The 23,717-nt window shown below is 41.9% G+C and overlaps 2 protein-coding genes across 12 annotated transcripts; one reads left to right on the forward strand and one right to left on the reverse strand.

Annotated features, from left to right (window-relative positions):
• LOC6551619 (ecotropic viral integration site 5 ortholog) lies at positions 1 to 23,601 on the forward strand. 5 transcript variants are annotated; one of them, XM_026983021.1, is made up of 9 exons: positions 1 to 598; positions 15,443 to 15,872; positions 15,931 to 16,966; positions 17,031 to 17,145; positions 17,365 to 17,382; positions 17,818 to 18,485; positions 18,557 to 18,674; positions 18,744 to 18,842; positions 20,797 to 23,601. In XM_026983021.1, exons 2-9 carry the CDS (start codon positions 15,641 to 15,643, stop codon positions 20,932 to 20,934), a joined length of 2,424 nt encoding a protein of 807 aa, XP_026838822.1. In that variant the 5' UTR covers positions 1 to 598; positions 15,443 to 15,640; the 3' UTR covers positions 20,935 to 23,601. The 5 variants fall into 5 exon arrangements, with proteins under 5 accessions (XP_026838822.1, XP_015011028.1, XP_015011026.1 ...); XM_015155542.2 differs by lacking the exon at positions 20,797 to 23,601 and adding an exon at positions 19,439 to 19,583; XM_026983023.1 differs by lacking the exon at positions 1 to 598 and adding an exon at positions 15,202 to 15,366.
• On the reverse strand, positions 8,297 to 12,904 carry LOC6551618 (sphingosine kinase 1). 7 transcript variants are annotated; one of them, XM_026983027.1, is made up of 2 exons: positions 12,862 to 12,904; positions 8,297 to 10,950 (listed from the first exon to the last, which is right to left on the reverse strand). In XM_026983027.1, the coding sequence occupies exon 2, from the start codon at positions 10,857 to 10,859 to the stop codon at positions 8,910 to 8,912; it is 1,950 nt and encodes a 649-aa protein (XP_026838828.1). In that variant the 5' UTR covers positions 10,860 to 10,950; positions 12,862 to 12,904; the 3' UTR covers positions 8,297 to 8,909. The 7 variants fall into 7 exon arrangements, with proteins under 7 accessions (XP_026838828.1, XP_026838829.1, XP_026838826.1 ...); XM_026983028.1 differs by lacking the exon at positions 12,862 to 12,904 and adding an exon at positions 12,024 to 12,042; XM_026983025.1 differs by lacking the exon at positions 12,862 to 12,904 and adding an exon at positions 11,912 to 12,014.
• Positions 23,602 to 23,717: the final 116 nt, after the last annotated feature.

The following is a 23,717-nucleotide window of genomic DNA, read 5'->3' on the forward strand; positions in this document are numbered from 1 at the left end:
CTTTGGCGATTTGTACAACATGGTAGTACTATTATTACGGCATAATTCAGCTTACGCGCGACGGTCACACCGGCAGTGGGCGAAAAAAAAGCATTCGTGAATTCACCGTCGTCGAACGAACGCTGTATTTTTTTCCAGTGCAATATTCGGTCGATGTATAAAGAGTGACTGAATTAAAGTACTCCCTTTACAAAAAAATAAATAAAGTCATCAAGAACAGCATAGGGAGAGAAAGAGAGAGAGCGAGAGAAAAAATTACTGCTTCTGAGGTGTGTGCAATTGCCTATGCGTGTGTGTGTGTGTGTGTTTGTATGACGTTTACAGCAGTAAAAAGTTCGGTGGTGTCGTCAAAATTGTCAAGTATTTTAAAGTTAATGCAAACGATTCTCGATCGGATATGAGTTGATCGCGACTCGTTGATTTGGTCGGATGTGAAAAAATCTAGCTGATTGAAAACAAATCGAGGGTACAAAACGATAAACAACGGCAATTTGTTGCTGCCGCAACAACAACAGCAGCAGCACACTACCACAATCACCACCACCCCCTGTGTCAGCCTAACGGTTCATTCACAGTGGCCGAAGAAGAAGCAGCAAAGGTGAGTTCCAGCCTCTTTATTTATATTTTATGTGCAGTTCTTCTTGTTCGTCTTCTTCCGTAAAATAACTCTACGTGTGTGTGTAAACATTATCAACGAAAAAAAGCGGAGTGAGTAAAAATACAGAAACTTTCTTCCGCTGTCTGTGTGGGTTTCTGCTTGCGAGTGTGTGTGAGTTGCTACTCTATTTTTTTTTTTTTTTACAAATTAGCGAAGCAGCAAAAGAAAAACGGGTACAAATGTTGTATGCTTTATTTTCGCGCATTAATGTAATTAAAAGCGTCCATTGGCCATTGTTCATCGCTCATTGCCCATCATCATTCATCATCGTTCATCACCGTTCTTCGCAGCTTCGCTGAGCAACAACAACAATGACAACAGGGTAGTCCTGCTCTTCCTTCCTTTTCCATTTCCATTCCTATTGCCATTCCCATTGCTCATTTCCCACTGCTTACCTCCCATTCCTTTTTCCAATTCCTCTTTCCAATTCCCTTTGCTCTTCCACTCCCACCGCATCAGCTGCTCCTGCCACTAGTTGTTGTTGTTGTTGTTCTTGCTCTGTTGTAACCTTGTCTTGCTCTCCTTTGCTTTCCTTTGCTCTGCTTTCCACCCACTTTTCGTGGGCACAACGCACAGTGGGAAATTTCAGCAATCTGGGGATGGAAAAACTACAAACTATTTATCTGTGGTTCCTATAAGACAGTTCACTTTTGTAAATTGTAAAATTAAATAAATGAAAAGGATATGAAGCATCGTGAAAACTGTAATGGAATCTGTACTGTCCCTCAGCATTTTAGTAAAACATTAAAACAGAATACACATTAATTACGACCAGTGACGTGTAGGAGTTATACAAAAAGAGAGCCTATAAAAACTGAGTACATTTTCGCAAGCTACATTTTCAACGTCCACTGTGCATCGCTCCATCTCGCTCTAGCCCGCTCCGCGCCTGCGCATTGCCAACTCGGCGACACCTTGCACGCAGCGTTGCCACCTTGCACACGGCCCACGTAGACGCAACGGACAGTGAAGGTGAACAAATTAGTATTGAATTGGGAGTAAAAGAGTAATTTAGTAGTTTATTTATCTTAACTTAACCTCCTGAGTTGTTGGTTTAATAGTAAATATAACATATTCAGTGCATTATAAGTAAACTTTTCCATTTCCTTGAAATCAGTTTTGAGATTGCTGAACTCTTGTTTTACTGCCGGTTGTGATAAGCTTTATATCCGTATGTAGATTATATCTACGTGCAGCTGAGGGGTTTCAGCTAAATGATATTGAAATCTTAAAGATAAGTAAAAGCTGAAAATTGCTTAGTTACGCGGAGTTTGCTTGGAAATGCAGCCATAGTCCTTTGACCTCTGCTGTAACTAGTAACCCATCGCACTCTAGTCTTTTGTTTTTGGTGTTTTTTTATGCTCGGGAATGGGAATGTTGCGTGCTTATTCAAATTTCAGTTGTGCTATTTATTTAAATCACGAGCATTAAAACTAGTGGAGCACATGGAGCAGAAAGTCATCGTCGTGTTAATTATGATCATAAATTTGCAGAGCGCGTGGGTGTGTGGGTGTATCATCCGTCATTATCTGGGGAAGGTTGGGGCAGGATAGCCTTCATTCTGCCTTCTCTGGCCAAAAAAAATGAAACAACAACAACAAAAAATAATAAATAATAAAAGTCAAGATACTTTTTTGGTTTATTCCAAACGGAATTCTCTTTGCGTTTAGCGGGTTTTTCAACTATCTGCTCAAGTGTTTTCGCCATGTTTCATTATTTGCATTGTTTTACGATATTTTGGCGGCTGTTTGCTGCTTATTATGTTGCCCATTTGGATCGCAATCTTTCGACCTTCGCCGCAAAAAATATATGTCAAAAATAATTTGCACTTGAGTCTGTTTCCCTATCGGCATTTATTTCGTATCTATGTACATTCATAAATATGTATACTTTTTAACGGATCATATCAAGCGCTTGCCAACACGTTTTCGCGCAACCAAACTAAACGCAAATTAAGTAAGCCAACTGTAAAATTACAGTGATCACTGTTGAAAAAAAGACTCCAAAATACTTCGATTTTGTTAACATTTTAAGTGCATTTTTAATTTTAATATATACATATGTATATAATTATCACTACTTGTTTAAGGGAATACTAATTTTTGGAGTCAAGTTAATGATTGAGTTGCAACCTTTTTTGGGGCTCAACCGAAAATCCATGTAGCTTGGCTTTACTTTATCGGCATTTGGTTACTTCCTCTGAAATTTGTTTTATTTTTTAACAATTTGACAACCTCATGCCGTCTCTTGCGATTGCGCAGCTACCTTTTGTCGGTCATCTCTTTCTGGCAAAGCAAAAAGTGCCGTTATGTAAAAATCAGGCAATAGCTTCCACAACATAAAACCCATACATATCGAAAATAACAACAATGGGGCGGCGTACAGCATCCACACAGTCGGAGCCAAGTCATTGTGGCCACTCGGCCAACTGGAGGCTTACCTGATTTACTTGCCCCAAAGCATCGAAAAACAGGTAACAACAGAAGCGGTAAAGCGATACCGATATGTGTGCCAATCTCCAATGCAGACGTGCTGGTATTTCGGGGCACAGTGAATGCCCGATAACGCCGAAATAAATGTATTGTATATTTCTAACAGTCTAAACACAAATATTGTTTTTTCTATTTAGAAAACAATTTGGGTATTTGTCTATATTTGTATTGCTTTTATCTCCTGTATTTGTTTGAGCCAATATCCACTGTAATTGGTTAAATTCCAGATTTCAAGCAATGAATTTACAGTTTGGCCAACAATGTCGGTTGGTTTGTTGTTTTCTTATTTTCGCTAGCCAGTTTGTTTTCCTGACTTGTAGTTTTTTTTTCAGGCCATTCCTTGTCTTTTTTTACTCAATCATTCAACTGCAATTGCAGACACATATAGTTTTTGCTATTTATTATTGCTGGAAAGTGAAGGAGTTTTGTCTGTTTCCATTTCCATTACCATTTCAATTTCAGTCTTGGTTTCGGTTTCGGTTTCTTGCGGCTGTTGAAATCCAAAACGGCTCAAATATTGCGTTGAAAACACTTTTTATTGAAGCGCTTGTGAATGCTACTGGGAACTTATTCCAGCCAATGGCAACTGAAACAACAATTGTATAAGTACACTGTTAACAGAGAAGTATTATTTTAAATCGTGTGGAATTGAACTTGACATTTAAATTGATTGTTATTTCAAACGATTAAGTTAAAAGGTCATTGGGTTTCGTGATCATCGCATTAAGTACTGAAATAAAAACTGCTAAAGCAACAAATTACTTTATGCAATTGCCTTTTTGCTCTGCGTTATCTCAGCTGTTTTTTCAAGTGTACTAGTAGCATACAGCATCATGTGCTGAATAAATTATGTTAATGAGTTGGGAGCCAGTGGGGGCTTCCGTGGGCTGGCTAAAAAAAACTCAGGGGAATCGTATTTCATAATTCCATTTGGAGGCTGCTTTTTCCGCTTGTTTCATATTTTCAGTTTGTCAGACTTTATTTCACAGTGCCGCCCTTTTCTATCCACTCAAAAATGCACTTCAAAAGTGCTGTAGATATTTGCAGCTTCAGCAGACTGCACAATAGTTCTTAACTTCATACAAATATGAAGCAGTTAATGTCGCGTAAACTAACCTCGTACCCATTTCTCTGACTGCATTTGTAAATTAAATTTGCGCGATAGAGTTTCATTGTGCTCAAATCTTGAATTGTACTCGAACGCAGTGCGTCTTTGGACTGATTGAAGAAATCGTTGAATTCTTATCGAATGGGCCTCTTACTCCCTCCCCGGGGACTCGAATTCGCCCTTCCTGCTTCTGTTTTTAATGGCTACTACGCCCTATCGGTTCCACTGAAAACAATGCACTTGTTTTCCACTTGTTTAGAATTCGTGTCGAATGATGGGAAATTGTGTTCGAGTTGGGGCGACACCTGGGAATTACATTGCTACATTGACATTTCCACTAATTGTGGTAAGCAGACAGGTAAATGCATTTTGTAATTGCCACCCACAGACAGTGGTCGCTCGCTACGGGGAACAACCACATTGCCTTTAACATTGTTTCAGAATAAAAGCATTCTTCAACACCATTTTATATTTACCAAATGTTTCAACTACTTAAGGGTAAGAGTAAGTATGTAATGTAAGCACTTTCCATTAGCGAGTGATTACTGTGACTGACGTCACACCATTGCCAAGGGCTCGATTGCCGTGCGTGGGAGCGAGATAGCCAGCGAGTCAACAATTCAAATTGGGTTAATGAGAGTTGGCCAACTCAGGGCTTGGTTCTATATGTATCGGTGTTCTGTACTTGTATCTGTATCTGTATCCGTATCGGTAACTGTATGTATGCACACACAAGTGGGCGGTGGTTGGGTGTGGGGTTGCGTGGGCGTGGCACTCTTGAATTTTTGATGATTGGGCTTAAATTACATTGGGGACACAGCGAGGCACAACAACTTGCTGTGATATTAGGGGACATTCTTGTGCGGGCCAGACGTACATATGTATGTATGATTAGGATTCTGCCATCCCACGGGATTATGTTCAACATAAATACAAATATGCTCCTTTGAGAATTTTTGGGTGCTTAAAGTCCAACCTGCGTTAATCTACATTTACATACTTCAAACTCATGAATGGAAGTTTCGAAACCAGCCAATGTGCTCTATTACCGATCGGCTAATCTGCGCACTGCCTGTGTACATATGTATGTGCCTTATAACCATGGACGCGAGTGTGCCAAGTGTTCTATGGCTCGGGGGCGTGACTGGATGCATTAAAAGATGCAAATGCAAATTGCAGATGCAAATGCGGCGTGTGTGCGTGCGCAAATTAGCAAGACAGCAAATGAACTTCGCTAAATGCTATCGTTCCGGTCACCCATGTATTATTCATTATTGTCCGGCACAAAAAACAAAAACAGAAAACAAAAAAAGGAAAAGAAACAAAAGCACACAAAAAAGCCAAACAAAACTCGGAAACAAAACAAAATAAAATGAAAACTCGAAATAAGCAAATTGTGATTTGTTCGAAAGTAGCAAGAGTCAAAAAGAGACGGACAAAAATTAGCTAAAGCATTCACCATCAGGTTTCTGACTAATCGCCCCCGGTACAGTGAAGTCCATTGAAATGGGTCACATGCACGACAGGCTGTCGGCAAAAGATGTGGAGCAGATGTGACTGCGGTCGACAGTCTGCGGCAGATGTATAATTTAAGCAAACCGCAGAGATAAAATAAAATTGCATTGCCATGAGGCTGGCACAATATTAAACTAAATATTATAATTTGCGAATACCCAATGCTCTATGTTGAGAAAAAAGTTTCGAAATAGTATCTGTTTCGAATCTGCTTTAAATTTTAATTTATATTTTTATAGTTTTCAAATCGTAATAACATGAATTTTATAATTAATAGCTTCATATGGGATTTTAATGGTATTTAAAGAGTACCAAATATTCTTCTTAATAACAAAGGAATTCGGGCTTCGAGTGAAGTTTTTGAGTATGAATGGCAAAGCAATGATACAAAGCAATACAATACAGAATTTAAAAAAAGATATTTTAGAAATTGATAGTGAAAGGGGGAGCAAAACAAGTTTTGGGAGTATTTAAACACATCCCAAATGCCATGAGTCACAAGATCTGGCTGAAAACATTTACCTGCGACAAAGCGAGCGATTGGATTGAAATACCGCGTATCGAATCGGAAATTGTGATACTGTTTTTTGTACTTTTGACTTGCCTTTACCATCTGTGGGTTGCCGACTTCTAACGGTCGTGCATATATAATGCATATATGTATGTATAATGCTAAAACCATGAGCCGGCTCGAAATTAACGATTCTCATAAAAGCCACCGACTGCCGACTTCAAGCCAAGAAGCAGAGGTAAAGAAGCGAAATGTGAAGAACTTTTTATGAATGAATTAGACTGGAAATAGTGCAGAAATATCTGCCAGCACACACATGCCAGTGTGCTTCACTCTGTGTGCTGGCATGTAAGTATGTACACACAGTAATATTTATACATATGCGCATGTATATTTATACATATTTTGCCTGCACTCAAGCTTAAGGCTGTAGAAACTTGAGAGGTCTTAGAACCCACAGTGGGCGTTAATAATTAAGGGGCCAACTCCATAGACCATGCAAGAAATGTATACATGTATGATGTGTCCTCTGTCGTTTAAGCTGCAAACTCATGGAGTGCTTCTTCTGTTGAATTTAAGATCCATTAATTAGTGTCCAGAGGCTACTTTTTGTATCGCCGCCAGCGGAATGTAAACATCTGTTAACAGACTGTGACTACAATTAGTTATCGTTATTCATTCCGCCCATATGTACATACACATCTACATATATACACTTGTGCGCTGGCATTATTTCTGCTTGTCGGAATTATCATTGCGCTGAATTGATAGTGGCAGTGAAATAATGTCACTGGATTGCCAATTCAGCGCAAAAATATACACGCTAGTGGTACAGTGGTCTCCAGCAAAGCTAACCGCTTAGATTTAGCGGAAAGAACATCAAGATGCATCAAGAATTACACTTGATGCTTTGCTAAGTTATTTGATTGGCCCATTAAAATATGAAATACGCAACTGGATGATCATTTGCTGTCTGTAAATATATGCAAGTAACTTGTATGTTTCCAATTAGCCATAGCGCACTGTCACACAAATTGGGCCGCCTAAAAGTATGACGACTTTGAATGGAAGTAAACTCAGCACACATACCTATTGATTTTCATTGATGGGAAATCAGTTTAAATTTCTCGTGTCTCCGTGACGTCAAAGCCTTCAAAGTGTCCCAGTTTTTTCAATGAATTAAATACAGTAACTAGTATGGCCTAAAAGTATACCTCATGTTTGTTAATATTTCAAGCCGTTTAAACTGTGTGTGCGTGTGCGAATGATAAGAGCTAAACTTGTTATCAGTGTATCGGCAGTAGACTCGTCTACATAAGCGGTTTTGGGCCAAATATCAACGAAGAAACCGCTCTGGAAGTGTGACTACCAGTTCCACCGTTTGGTCTTTGCTCTATCTTCGAGTTTATAACCATTTTCGAATGCCATTTATATTAAAGAGTTTTATTTGCTCAACTTGTTTGAGTGCCTGTCAAAGATAATCCCACCTGTTGTGTGCGATAGAAGAGAAATGAAAGGCTGTATAATTACAAAGTACTGGGAAAAATGTGTTTTTTGTAATGGGCATTTGTGTTTCACAAATTCGGAATAGAAAGTCTTGTTCTTATGAGCCTTAAAGGGTTTTGTATAACTTCTATATTAAATAGTTCATACTAAGGTGCTTTATTGTGCAGCCCGATTAAATAAGTAAATAACTATGAACTCCATGATTAGCGCTATCATCGCCACCCAACTTGACCTTTAGTGTTATACAAGTATGTACATGGTTTCGACGTGTTAATTTTCCATTTTGTTGGGTAACCGTAGATCCCTTGCAATCGGTTTGTTTTTTCGTATTTAGTCAGGGTTAATCTGGCCAATCGGTGTTTGTATTAACACAAGTATGAAGTCCCCACTTGAACATCGACCAGGTGCTTTCGTAGCCCCTCAAGGCCCCAACTTTGGGGTCCAATAACGATAAAGATCGCTATGCAACCGGATTCCATTCCCTGCCGTTTCTAAATTTTAATATGTTTGTGAGTGTGCAAAGCTAATGATTTGTATTTGAATTTGCAACAGAATCGGTTGTTTCCACGGCAACAAAACACCTGAAAGTACCAGCAGCCCTTGTACCCACACAATCTTTTCCCACTTTTTATAGCATTTTGGTTTAATTGTCTACGTAAGGTGCTTAAAATAATTAACACTACCGACCGATTAAAACGAAAAAAAAAATAATAGAAAACAACTTAACCAACTACTTAAGTGCATAGTGTGAAGTTCCTTTTTCCTTTTGATGCATGGGCGGATAGAAAAATTACAGATTGCGGTTCAGAGCCATGAGAATGGGTTTTACTAATAATAGAAACACAGATAATAGAACTTTAGCTCATAAAAACGTCAAGACACGTGTGTTTGGAAAATATTCTTAGCAGATGTGAAATGGTATCGATTTAGCAGAGGATATTATTGGAAAGGCAACAATTTTGACTCTATAATTTCAGTAAGTGAGCTTCTTCTACACTAAATTTGATCTAAAGAACCTATTGACATTCGCTTTGAATTAGGCAAATTGCACAGTGCTTTTCCCGACCCTAATTCGCTCGGAAAGCGCACGGATTTAATATTGCACACACGATTGCTACACTACTGACCACTGGTGGTCATCACATTGATCAGGCCGGGCATTACCTCCGCCTGAATGGGTCCGTAGTCCACCCGCTCGCCGTCCACCACCAGGATGCCGTCGGAGCTGCTCGGCTCGATCCGGAATGCCCGGCAGGGCACCACCTTGATGAACGGATCCTCGCCGATGGGCAGATGGGTGCCTGTGTTCAGGCTCAGCATGAAGTTGAGCAGCTGATGGCGACTAACGCCACTCCGGATGATCACCAGGTAGATGAGGCCATCGTCCAGCCGGGATTCGGGCGCAAAGAAGACGTCGGTGGAGAGATGGGTGGTATATCCGGCATGGACCATCACAAACTCACCATCCTCGCAGATCCAACCCTCGCTACTGGGCAGTGGCATCTGTAATCCCGGAATGGTGCCCGTGGGCACCTTCTCTGCGAATTCCGCATTGGCTGCCTCGATCCGCTGGCTTATGCTCATCCGGCTGCGATTGGATCGCAAACTGGGTCCTCCCAGGGAGTAATAGGCCGTTCTCCTGGACATGGCCGAGTGCCAACTGTCGGCGTGCTGGCGATAAACCGAACGGTCCAGGGATATGGCGTCCGCAAACTGTTCTCCATCCAGATCCGCCTCCTCCTCGGGTAGATCATGGAATTCCCCGGCATTCAAGGGCAGAGAAGAACGGATTACTGCAGCAGTCGCTGAGGGTCGCTTCTGCTGGTCTGATTCTCCAGGAATCTCGCGAGCCTCCTGCGCCGCTTCCACTGGTGGTTCCATTTTGCCCTTGGCCACTAGGTAGGACACTCTGCCCTTGTAGCTGCGCAGGCCAATCAACCTCTTGATGGCCCATAGCGTAAATCTTTGCGCTCCAATCGATCGCAACCGCTCGCTTTCTATGTCGATATCGGCTATCAGACCCCAGCCCACCGACAGGAAGGAGTACAACACGAAGTGCTTGTCCCGCGGCGCCAGTTCCACTCTGACCACATCCATGGGTGTGCTCTTTCCCGTCATGCAAGTCAAGGTGGCGTGGAGAATGGGCTTCGGTTCATATGGCTCGTTGCAATGATGGGCCACACTTCTGGCCAGGCCATTCCCGGAGCCACATGGAATGATGCCCAGTGGCAGCTCCCTGCAGGCTCTGCGCCAATCCATGCGCTCCATCAGCCCATTGAGCACTTCGTAGAACAGGCCATCGCCGGAGGCGACAACAATGCCCGAATAGCGCTCCATCAGATCCATCCTGGTCCGCACGAACTCCTTGGCATACTGCGGATGTGTGGTGATCTGGAGTTCGTACTGCACCTCTGCCTCCGTGAGCAGAGGTGCCACCTGTTTCTGGAACAGCTCACGACCCTTCCCGGAACCGGATTTCGGATTCAGTAGAATGAGCAGCTGCTTGCCACCATCGACGGGCGAACTACTGGCATTGCCATGCTTGTGCTTCCGTATCGTATGATGCCATAGCTCGGCGGTCTGCAGATTCACCGCATAGTCATTGCTCGATCGGAAGCGTAGAATCCTGAGCGTTTGGACGCGCCGCAGTGGTTTCTCCTTCTTCAGATACGCATAGATGTACAAATAAGCGCTATTATCTCTATCCGGTTCGGGATTCGCCTCCTGGCCCGAAACATTTGGATTCCGGCAGGAGTTTAGGCCACCCCTCGCTCGCTTCTTCAATCGCGGACCGTAGCGCGATCCTATGATATCATCGATCCTGATGAGCTGCTCATTGATGTGGTCATCTTCGTCGGTTTCGCGGCGCAGGTAGACTCCTTCCGGGCAGAGTTTCACCTGGATTTTGATGCTCTGCTTGCGCCGGCTGTTGTCCACAAAGAAGATCTCGCTCAGTTCGGTGGGCGTGCCACCGCCCACTTCCGTATCCGAGGTGGGCGTGGAGGGCTCCTGCGGCTGTCCGCCATTTCGCAGCAGATTTTCCTCCGACGTCGCTGTGTTGGCCGTCATTTCGTTAGTATTTCCTTGTGTACTTCGACCTTACTCCTCTCCTCTTCTCTTCTGCTCTCTGCTCTTTTTTATAGCGCTTCTTTGACCTTGTCTTCACATGCAAAAAAATACAAAACAAAAACACAATGGTTATTGGCAGTGCAAAAAGTATACAAAAGGAAAATAGTAGAGCGCTTTAAAAAAATATTATAATTGCCAACTTGAAAACTCGTTTATTTCGCTGTGTTTTGTGCGTTGGCTTTTACTATCATTAGTTGTATTCCATCTATGTGAAATTTGAGTTTCAAAACTGGTTTTCGTTCCAGTAAATAATATACATGGGTACAATTATTTCTATTTGCTTGGCATCTGTGTCGAAATTTATATGCGCCGCGATCGGTGATGATTTCACTTGAATGGTAAGCAGAATGAACTCCTTAAGACGCACTTAAAAAAATTATAATTCAATTAAATTTATTTATTAATTTAAGTTAAATTTGCTTTGATTGCTTGAATTGTGTGGAGTTTGCAAGCCAGTTAATGAGTTAGTTCCTTTCTTTTTGCACTTGTTAACAACAACTTTTTCTTTGTTTTGTCACTTTCTTTGTGTTGCTCAATTGTTAAACCAGCACGAAAAGGCAACAAACCATATAGAATGCTGTTCTAAATTTAAAAAAAAATGACTCAAGGGCTTGTAATAAATTTTTTTGTTTTTACCAGAACGCACAAAAGAAGTTTGGTTTGGGTTTAATGTTCGATTTAAATGAGTATTATTTATAAATATATATATAACTATCTATATTATGAGTTGATAGCGCTGTCTTGTTTATATGTGGCACACGAAATCGGATTACTTTACGTTTTATTTGGCAATTTCCACTGCGATGCTTGCGCATTACTAAAAATAAGGGTTATATTTTGTTGATATTGGCACGACTGCCGATTATTATTCGCGCAGCAATTCGCTATTCGCTATTTGCTATTTGCTATTTTCTTTTTGTTTGGCATTACATTTAATTGTTTGTCCGCATGCGATCGACGCTGTTCACCGTTAAGTCTCGTTGTATATATACCACATATGGCGGCTCGATCCGGCCGATCCAATCCGATCCGGGTTGCGATCGCTTCCTGTGCGCTTGACACGACAATTCGTACTGAAACTCTGAATCGCGAGGGTGAACTAACCTTATTTTCAATGGAGATTTGGTTTTACGATTGCAACGTTTGCTGTTGCTGTTGCTGTTGCCTTTGCTTTTGCCTTTGCCTTTGCTTCTGCCTTTGCTTTTGCCTTTGCTTTTACTTTCTCACACACACCAACGCACAGCCCCACACACATGTGTGGGTTTTTGTGTATGTCGTGTCGAAATCTAATCAACACGTATCGTATCGATGAGATACTACCTGTGGCTGCCTTTGCGCCATGTCTATCTTTTCCATTTGGCTGCTTTTATGTGATTTACCTGGCGCCGCGCGGTTTTTCTCAGTGCACTTTAGCAATTGAACAATTTGCCTTTGACTTTGGAACGGCGAGCTTTTTGGCTGGCATTGCCTTTCGCGAGGTGAAATGTTGCATTTTTAACGCTCTTTCGTGTACAGTGATAAGTCGATAAATGGTATTTGCCCTTGGTGTCTTGTATCCTAATGCTGTAAACTATATAAACGCATGCCTCCATCGATTCGCATGCAATGGAAGAGGAAGTACAATGCAAAAGGCGGAAAAGTCACGAATGCGTTTGGCCACAATGTAGAACCACTGTACATGTGTCAGTTTTTTGCAATGTACCGACAATGCAATTGTTTGCTTTCATAGACAATAAAACATCACTTAACCCCAACAGTTGAGTGGCTGTGTGTGTGTGTTGTGTATTGTTTTAATCGATCATTTTGCGTGGGATAAGTGAGCAATAAGTGGTGGAAGGGGAAGGGGCATTGCGGCACACGTTGCGTATACGTCACGTTGGTCCTCAGATCTTATCGCTATCATGTGTCCTAATGATAATGATTGGAGCACCCAGTGACTCACCTAATCACAATTCACATTAAGTGTCCCATTTAACGCTCTTAAATGCCACAAAAAAATAAGAAATGGGTGAGCAACCATTTTGGTAGAATCGCTTGGCAGGTGTTGGTTTGGATCTACTTGATATGGTTATGTCAATTTAAGAGCTTGCCATAAATAAATCGCCATTTCTTCAGAACAATCATATTTGTTTATTGTTTGCTTCTCCCAGGTGCACAAATTGTATTCTTTAATATTTTCTATTTGCTTTTGAACTGCGCGTTTGTCGATATCAGTAGGCAAAATAAAGATTGTACAGTGTATTGATATTGGCCACGGTCATTCCTGGACACCAACAAAGTACAGTGGTACCACAGAAAGGTACCACTTAAATTTGTGTAACATATTCTTAACTACAAGGAAATGACGAAGATGCCCCAAGTCTTATAATCAAATTTCTTTTAAGATGTATTCTTTTGAATTAGTAAAATATGTGTATAATGTTTCTTTTTTGTCCTACAATCGCACCCAGCCATTTGGTTTAAACAAGCCCTTGAAATAGGCAATTAGAATTATTTTATCACATATTAACTACACCAAAGTGGTCCATCAATTCAGAGCTATAATATCGACGCAAGTGGACTTACCTACCCGCACTTTACTGTAGTTAAATTGAGAGATACGCCTTGTGAGAAAAGACACGCCAAAACGGAATATTTAATGGACTTAAAACGTTTTCCGACTGATTCATGGAAGGTTTTGCGTGAATTAAGGCCTAAGTGAATTAGACCAAATAAAAAGCAATGCAGACATTGCAGTAGAGGCAATGCCATACACACACATATAGAGCCCCTCGTTGGTAATTATAACTCGTTCATTAGGCTCCACAACTTCAAAACGTTGATTTATCATTTGAAGTGGTTACCCACTGCACCATACATATGTACGTACATACGAGTATGTACATAAACATACATATATGTATGTACATACACGCAGCCATCTGAATGTCTGAATGCACTTGCTCACGAAAAGTCGAAAAGTATTCATTCCACTGGCTGCTTGTTTATCGTTTCCTGACCTACATATTTATTTGAATTTACTTTGCCTTTCAATTCTATTGAGACCACACCGACTGGAGCAGGAGCAGCCATCTGTGGGCAGGGGGCGTTGTGAAGGGGGTGTGGCATTGTCTGGCCAGAGGAATCCATTAGATAATGGCCAGACGGAGCAGACAGAAACCCAAAGGCGGCTCAGAGTGCCGCCAGATATAAACAGCTGGTTTGGAAGGGGCTAAGAGCGAGCTGATGGACTACAAGTGTATCCATTAGGAACAGAAAAAGTATAGCACCCCGAGTAATGTGCATTTAAAATAAGTTACTATTCTGTGTAGAGGGAGATATTTTTATAAATGACAGCTTTGCTTATCTGCCGAATTCTGGAAAGTAAAATTTTGATACCTTTAGATAAGATCACATTGAGATATCGCTTAGCTCATGATGCAATCAAGTTTGATAAATGTGAAATGTTCGAACTCCATAGATCCACCGATCCACCAATTATTACATATTCGTAGAATCTTGTAATGAGGAATGTGGGATTAATAGGAAAAGCAACTGCGGCAATAAAATTCGATTATCAGAATGCTGATAAAAGCGTTGCTACTGAAAATAAAAATCCTCCGCATTTTTTCTGCATTATAATCAAACTGATTGATTGAAAACCCAAAGAAGAATGTGGAACTTATCAAAACTGGGTCTTAGCAATTACCTATCTAATACTGCGTCTTTTATGGTTTTTTCCCCCCGACTTCGGCTATCTTTCCTCTCAAAATTGATAATTGTTGTGTTTTTTCTAACAAGTTTGAACTTCCTTTGGATTTATTATGTTTTTGTCGAGAGACCCAGACCAGTCAGAAATTCTTGATAAAAATATGGTGTTCTCTTTGAACATAGTTCTTATTTTACAAGCTAGGAGTGATGTGTCTGAAGTAATATATATAATAATAATGATATAAATATAAATAAGTGAATTTTTCAGACACTAGTTCTGATATTCTGCATTTCTGGGATCGAAACAAATTCTGCTTTAATTTGAACTACTTATTTTCTAATCGACTTAATTACCTAATTTGAGAAGCATTTTTCGCTGCTTTTTTGTATTGGGAAGTGAAAAAGATGAAAGTTAAACTTGATCCAGTTGCGAGGTAAGGTTGAACATACCCGCCGCAAAGAAATTGCGCCTAGGCAATCAACAGAAAGCCCCGACAGCTTTTTCCATTGTTCAGTTGCAGGTCCGCCCCCGCTGTCCGCCCCTCTAACCCGCTTTATAAGCACGGGTTTTGTAGGGCGCACGAATAATAAACAAAACAAGAGGAAAACAAAAACACAGAGGCTGGCAAACAGAGTGGAATACTTTGCACTCGCTTCTATTTGTTTAATATATATATATAGTATTTTGTAGTATTTCCATTATGTGGCACATGCCAGATCTCGAGAGGAGTTCATTTCGCTGGTTTCTCGAATTCCGGTAACTTCAGTTTCGCCAGCTACCATCTCAATTGATAAATTGGCTAAAGACTATTTCCCTTTTTGTTTGCTTACAGTGTGCGAAACTGGGAGCATCATGTGGCGGTTTTAGAGGATCACCAGCGGATTATTAGCCACGAATCAGGATCAGTAGCACTGCAGATCGAAACGGTCGAGTTCGAGGGAAAGGTAGACCCAGAAAGGAAGCCAGGATTCTGAAAGAGGGGAGTATAGACTGAGATCGGAGATCGGAGAACGTCGTTCTGCGTCAGAAGATGACCCTGACCACAACGACCACTGCCTCATCAGCCGAGAGCCAAGCGAAAATGGACGTGAAGGGCGGCGCGCTTCCCGGAGAAGAGAACCTGCCCACCTCCGAGATGGATCTGCTGGCCAAGCTGGAGGCGGCCAACAAGCTCATCGAGAGCGATGCCAAGTCCCTCAACTCTCTGCACTCCACGCACAGTCGCAAGAACTCGGACACGAGTCAGATCAGCCTTACGTCGAGTAAGTATAAGTATGATGGCAAGTATAACTCGATGATTAACCAGTGTCTTTGCTCCAGGTGGAAACTCGGTGGCCGAAGAGGACATCTGGACGACGTGGGCCACCATCCTCAATGACTGGGAGGGATCTCTGAAACGAAAGAATCCCTGCGTAAGCGAGCTGGTCCGCCGTGGAATTCCACACCATTTCCGGGCGATCGTGTGGCAGCAGCTGAGTGGAGCCTCCGAGGGCGACAAGAAACAGTATGCGGAGTACATCAAGGCGACCAGTGCCTGCGAGAAGGTCATACGACGGGACATTGCCCGCACCTATCCCGAGGTGGAGTTCTTCAAGGAGAAGGATGGACCCGGACAGGAGGCACTGTTCAATGTGATTAAGGCCTATTCCCTACACGATCGCGAGGTGGGCTACTGCCAGGGCTCAGGCTTCATCGTTGGACTGCTGCTGATGCAAATGCCCGAGGAGGAGGCATTCGCTGTGCTCGTGCAGATCATGCAGCAGCATCGGATGCGCCACATGTTCAAGCCATCCATGTCGGAGTTGGGCTTGTGCATGTACCAGCTGGAGAATCTGGTGCAGGAGCAGATACCCGACATGCACATTCACTTCCAGCAGCAGGGCTTCCAAACGACCATGTACGCCTCCAGCTGGTTCCTCACCCTATACACGACCACTCTGAACGTCAATCTAAGTTGTCGCATCATGGACGTCTTCCTCAGCGAGGGCATGGAGTTCATATTCAAGGTGGCCTTGGCCCTGCTGCTCACCGGCAAGGAAACGTTGCTCTGCCTGGACATGGAGGCCATGCTCAAGTTCTTCCAAAAGGAGCTGCCCGGTCGCGTGGAGGCGGATGTCGAGGGCTTCTTCAATCTGGCCTACTCCATAAAGCTGAACACCAAGCGCATGAAGAAGATGGAGAAGGAGTACCAGGACCTCAAGAAGAAGGAGCAGGAGGAGATGGCCGAGCTGCGGCGACTGAGACGCGAGAACTGCCTGCTGAAGCAGCGCAATGAGCTGCTGGAGGCCGAGAGCGCCGAACTGGCCGATCGCCTGGTGCGTGGTCAGGTCTCCAGAGCTGAGGAGGAGGAAACTAGGTAGGCAACTGGAATATGGTTATCCACACAAGTATAAACGGTTGATTTTCTCATCATACATTAGCTATGCCATTCAGACGGAGTTGATGCAGCTGCGTCGGTCTTACTTGGAGGTCTCCCATCAGCTGGAAAACGCCAACGAGGAGGTGCGCGGCCTGAGTCTTCGGCTGCAGGAGAATGTAAGTATTGTTGGGTGGCCAGCCCATTAGGTTCGGCAATACTCGACCCCATGTCTCGGTCATTTGTCCTGTAACTAAAACGGAATCTGTTGCTAATCTTCTGTATTCTTTTCTATTTTATTTGATTTCTTATGGTTGTGGTGCTTCAAAATACACACACAATTTGTTCGCTTAATACGAAAAAAATAAATTCAATATAAATCCCCAAATCACATACAGAATGTATCCATCGACAGCGTAAGTATCTCGTGGGTTGTTCACGCAACCTTGCTTTGTAGTTTGAATGTACAATACAATAACTCTGCCGTTCTGTTGTTTTGCATGTTTATTGTTTTGCCCTAAATACATAAATAGCATATCTAAACACATATTCGTATTTGTGACCGACCAGTACGCCCAGAAAGTGTTCAATAATATTTAACTTGGAAAGGGTACTTCCCTATAAATTTGTATCAAGACTGCAACGTACAAGGGAAATTAGGGTCATTCACTTATTTCGAAGCTTACTGGTTGCGTAAATAAAGAACTTTAACCTAGGATAAGTACATAATGGGACTTCTTACCCCTGTAGGCTTGTTTGTCCATTGCTAACAACTCACATTCTGCATGCCCAAAACCACTTAGTGTTGACAGAAAATAGCTCAACTAATCGCATTATTGATTGGCATTTAGAATAACTCCCGGCAGTCGTCCATTGACGAGCTCTGCATGAAGGAGGAGGCGCTCAAGCAGCGCGACGAGATGGTCTCCTGCCTGCTGGAGGAACTGGTGAAGGTGCGCCAGGGTCTGGCCGAAAGCGAGGATCAGATCAGGAACCTGAAGGCCAAGGTGGAGGAGCTGGAGGAGGACAAGAAGACGCTGCGGGAAACGACGCCCGACAATTCGGTGGCTCACCTGCAGGATGAACTGATTGCGAGTAAGCTTCGCGAGGCCGAGGCCTCACTATCGCTGAAAGATCTCAAGCAGAGGGTGCAGGAGCTGAGCAGCCAGTGGCAGCGGCAGCTGGCCGAGAATCAGCGCAGCGAAAGCGAACGCACCACCAACGCCGTGGACTCCACGCCCAAGAAGCTGCTGACCAACTTCTTCGACAGCTCCAAGAGCAGCGAGCATACCCAGAAGCTCGAGGAGGAGCTGATGACCACGCGCATTCGCGAGATGGAGACGCTCACCGAGCTCAAGGAGCTGCGGCTCAAGGTCATGGAGCTGGAGACGCAGGTTCAGGTGTCCACCAATCAGCTGAGGCGGCAGGACGAGGAGCACAAGAAGCTGAAGGAGGAGCTCGAAATGGCCGTGACCCGCGAGAAGGACATGTCGAACAAGGCGCGTGAGCAGCAGCACAGGTTGGTTGCATACATACTTGCATTTTCACGAAGCCATATCACGTAATATTGATATTCAAATTAATTTCCAGATACTCGGATCTGGAATCTCGCATGAAGGATGAGCTGATGAACGTGAAAATCAAATTCACGGAGCAAAGCCAAACGGTGGCTGAACTGAAACAGGAAATTTCCCGACTTGAGACCAAGGTATTTACTCACTGCATCTAATAAATTGCTCGCAAATTTTGTAAACTGCTGCCTCTTTCCAAATTGCAGAACTCGGAAATGCTCGCCGAGGGCGAACTGCGCGCGAATCTGGATGATTCGGATAAGGTGCGCGACCTGCAGGACAGGCTGGCCGACATGAAGGCGGAGGTGAGCGCGGGATGCCATTCAATGCCCACAGCACTTGTCGCTAATCCCCCACTGCTTTTGGTTTTGGTTTCGGTTTCGGCCTCGTTTTATGTTCATTCAAATGCCAGCAGCAGCAGACATTCGATAATTACACGTCCATCCATTTTACGCCTCACCCAACTCACCCAACTGACTAAACCAAAGGCCAGATCAAGAACATCTTTCCAGTCTGGAGGAGCACGCTGTGGCCTCCTGTAGGCGACTTAAATATGCTTCGTTTGCTAGCTGTGCTCAAATCAAATCTGTTTGCTATTGAGGGTTCGTAATAGATATTCCCGAGCCAAATTGTAAAATATGCAGATTTGATTTGAAGAAGTTATTAATTTAAAAACCAAAGAACTTTTGAATTTGCTGTGCTTTACTGTACACCCTTTTCGATTTTGCTATTCAGGGATTTTATTGTACGTTTTGTTTTTAATTTTGTTGGTTAATTTTGAAAACCATTTCGTAACCCATTTGCTGTAAGCCAAGATAATAATCTTGTATTTCTCATTGAATTTCTTTTTCACACGCAAAAACAAAACAAAAAACAATGCGTTCTTGGTTTCGCTCCATAGTATCCCACGCCAATAACCAGCCCCGACACTGAGCCGTGGAAATGGATAAGCTAAACTAATTCTAACACAACCCGAACACGAAAACAATGATTGATAACGAAACCAAACGATCAAAATTATGAAAATTACAAAAAAATTATATATACACACATATTTGAAAAGCAAATTACCGAAACCCAATTTGAAAGTCAAGAAGCCACAATTCTCCTCTAATCCTATTGCCACACACACAACTCCCGAAAACGTAAAGAAATTCAAAAGCCAAGCAGCAGGCCAAGCTACCAACTACCCAGGTCTCTATGAAACTGCTCCAAGCATCTCAGTACTTTTAGCCATTGCGTATTTGTAGCATCTGTTGACCCTACCATCCTCTATAGTTTATAATTTCCCCATAATTTCCATTATTTGAAAGTGCATGTATGCAACCAGTGTTTCACTTTGCCATTTTTGTCTTGCTGGTTCTGGTTTCAGTATCACTAGTAAACTAAGCGTCTGTCAATGAAAGCAATTAGATTTAGCCATATTTATTTCTGCATTATAACTAGGGCAGCTCAAAAATATACATTATAAAATAATATATTAATATCTACCGCAAACGTGCTGCATAGTGTACATCAAAAAGCTTTCTGCTAGCTTTGAGCTTGTACGCGAACCTTAATATGGAACACCTTCTAGTTTTGATGGGTTCTGTGCCTTATTTTGATGGGGTCAACGACTCCCAGTAGCATTAGCATTAAGATTGCTGCCTGATGGTGCCAGAAGGTGTCTGATTTTAATCGGAACACGCTGTTGTTTGTTTGGCATACTTGTAATGACGTATTGTGAGCGTTGGTCTTGACACGAGAATGTGGCAGCCGTGGATGCTGTTTCGCCACGAGTTCGATTCGACCTTGCTTTGGATTGCTTGCGATTTATTCGACTTTTAATTGAACTGTGCCCTGTGCTTGGGGGAGTGCTCTAGACCTATGATTTATTGACATGCATTTTGTAATACTATTAATTTTGTGCACGCTCGCATGCCTTCTTATCTAACAGACACACTCGTAGCAACTAATCAATAAGGTATTTAAGACACGTTTCTCTACACGGACATATAACAAGATTTATCTGTACTTGGATCAATGTTTTTGTTTTCTAATTACTAGGTTAAAGCACTTAAGGCGGCTTTTTTTAAGTTTTGTAATACTTTATATAATATCATCATTTGAAGTAAATATGTCGGACTCTTCTTAATTGCCGCATGATCTAAATTAGCAACTGCTTTAGCCTTGTAATCGTATTTTATGCGTACTGTATTTCTTTACAACTGATATTTTGTAACGAACTAGCAACTAATGAATCTTTTCGACTTCCTGCAGCTGACGGCACTGAAAAGTCGCGGCAAGTTTCCGGGCACCAAGCTGCGCAGCTCCTCGATCCAATCGATCGAATCGACCGAGATCGACTTCAACGATCTTAACATGGTGAGGCGCGGCAGCACGGAGCTGTCCACATAACCAACAGATGGATCCGATCTGGCATGTCCTCACCAAGCAACAACCACAACCAGGAGAAGAGCAGAGAGTAGTGGGTAGACGAGCAGCAGGGCAGTACAGGATACACCCATATCATATGGGTGGGCAAGCTGGAGGCGGTTTATATATATATATATATACATGGATATATATGTAGGGCCTGTGATTATGAAATGGAAACGGATGGAGAAGCATCGCGAGGAGGGAAAGTGAGAGGAAGATGGCAGAATAGTTGCAATCCCATTACAATATTATTTATGTATAATATTCGTTAAAAGTTTACTATTACGATATGGATATTTTATTACGATTATTTTAATCAAATTTTTTTTGGCAATAATTTTATTACTGTTATGTTTTGCAATCGAAACACACTCATATTTATTTATTTTAAATCCTAATTGAAACGATATTGTGAGAGTATTTTACCCCCTGTACATTAATCAATACGGCAACTGCTCCGATCCGATTCGATGCGATGCGATGCGATGGATTGGAGATAGGAGATTGGCATTTGGCATTTGGGTATCCCCTAGATTTATGGCACATATGCAATGCAATGAATTTTATGTAAATCCCTGAGGAAAGCAAACCCATTTCCCAACCCAGGCAACCTGTAAACCACTTTTAATGTAAGTTTTAAGCGAATCCAATTGTTCTTGGCTAGAAAACGATTTTAATCAACGCGCACGCCTTTTTAAAGTGTGCGGAAAACGCTTAGTTAATCCACTTGATTTGTAATATGATTTCATCCCTGTAGAATGATATTAACACTCAAACACACCGTTGTCTGGAATGAATTTTGTAACTCTCGTATAGTAAGCTAAACCAATCTAAATCTAAAACTAAAATAAAACCAAGTGCGAAAGACAAAGTAACAAGCGTGGCCAAATGCAGAGAGAAGTGCAGGATGAGGAACTGAAAACCAATATACAACTATTAAAAATAGTTTAAAACGATATGTGAAAGAACCACGAGAAAGGGGCCCCAAAATGTTCCCCATTTAAGAACGATATTACGATAACGACTACGATATTCACACTCCTTACGATATTCTACTTAGTTAACAGTAGCGCTTGTCTTCAACCCTAAACAAAAAAAAAAACAATGATTTCATTTATATGGTTAATTTAGACATCTGAAACGAATGGCAGCTGGTCGCGAAACCCGATTTCGATTGGGACATCCACTTTGGAACGATTAACAATTATCCACAATACAATTATTCAGGTTGAACCATGTTTTCCATGTGCAATATTTATACATTTACGTTCGCTCTATTGAATTTTTTGACAATTTTTGTATTATCATTTGTCAGCATGACCTCCTCAGTGCTTAGGTTTGTTACTTATCGCGACTAAGACCGATTAACTTAGTTAACTTAATTTTTTGTAATTCCATTGATTTGCCCATCATGACAAACCGATCAGAAACAGCCAGAGAAATAAGAAAACTATGTAATATGTTTCGTAGCTTGTAAGAATGTCGAAAATGATGTCACAAAACTTTGTTATGTAAACACTAAGTATATGCAATGCTTAAGTTTTGTTCCCGACTCCGGCAGAACTATTAGAATTTGTATCTGTTCTACGCGATAATTAACGATTATGATTATGTAATGTATGTACTATATATAAAGATATGTCTGCGGCTGAAAGACGAGGCTGCTGGGGGCAGTATTAACAATCAGCAGCAGTTAACAGACACTTAAATGTAGAAAACATTCCCGAGAAAGTCAAATTTCCCCCAAGAAAAGAAGAAAAAGTAAATCAGAATCCCTCAACAGCCTCGAGTCTTAAGAAAATTGGCAAGTCTAGAGTTAATTGCGTATTATGTTATGGCAAGCGAAGGCACAAATTATACGATATCTAAAAAGTTTATACAAATTTATACACGCATATGGAGCATTATTGTTGGCCACAGTCTAGACTTGGCCCGCAGCTAGTTTGGTGTTAACTGATTGACCAATAAGTGTAGAACTCGTGCGAATTGCCGTTCAAACAACCTTTCCCCCACTTAAGTGACTCATCGGGGCGGTAGTACAATAACCCCTTCGTCGATAGCAGCTAAATTCAATGCCCTGTCAGTTCGATTTGATAAATGTGAAAAGACTCTTGGCGTTTGGCAATTCAGCGTGCGAGTGCCAACGACTTTGGGCCCAGACAGAAAGCAGACGTTAACGATTTGTTGACCTTGGACGAGAACGATCGAACTCCTTTGAACGCAATTAATTAGCGGACACACCCGCGCATGGCGTATACTTAATTCAAATAAATCAAGTTCAGCTTCCATTGATCAAGAGTCTACAGTCTGCAGTGTTCATCTTGATTTGCACTTATTGATTGCGTGTTCCGTTTCATTCATTGTTAGTCCATTGAGCAGAACCAACCGACAAAATTCAAATCACAAGAACTGGAAAGTAGTTGACAAAATACCACAACAAATAGTGTTATATACTTTACATATACCTAACTATATCAATATAACGATAAAACTGATAACTGAAGAGCAGTGAAAAGCTCGCAGGGCTACCGCATGAAAGAAGTAAAGTTCTACTACAACTACAACAAATCAATAACATTAAAGCAGATATACAAAACGAAATCAAAGTTACAATTTTTAGTATTAAATAAATAAAATGAAAACCAACATAAGAGCATTTCCATTGTGGTTCATATGGCTTATCGGCCCCTGGAAAAAATCAACCCCATCAATGAACTCTCGCCCAACTGAACTTCATCCTTATCTGCAGTCTATATGTGTAC

Source organism: Drosophila erecta, unplaced genomic scaffold (assembly GCF_003286155.1).
Source record: "Drosophila erecta strain 14021-0224.00,06,07 unplaced genomic scaffold, DereRS2 tig00000279-arrow-arrow-pilon, whole genome shotgun sequence".
NCBI classification, from domain to species: Eukaryota; Metazoa; Arthropoda; class Insecta; order Diptera; family Drosophilidae; genus Drosophila; species Drosophila erecta.

Coding starts and splice junctions, on each gene's coding strand:
- LOC6551618 (XM_026983027.1), bottom strand. CDS start 10,859: ATGACGGCCAACACAGCGACGTCGGAGGAAAATCTGCTGCGAAATGGC.
- LOC6551619 (XM_026983021.1), top strand. CDS start 15,641: ATGACCCTGACCACAACGACCACTGCCTCATCAGCCGAGAGCCAAGCG. Junction 15,873..15,930: donor TCAGATCAGCCTTACGTCGA/GTAAGTATAAGT, acceptor TCTTTGCTCCAG/GTGGAAACTCGGTGGCCGAA. Junction 16,967..17,030: donor GCTGAGGAGGAGGAAACTAG/GTAGGCAACTGG, acceptor ATCATACATTAG/CTATGCCATTCAGACGGAGT.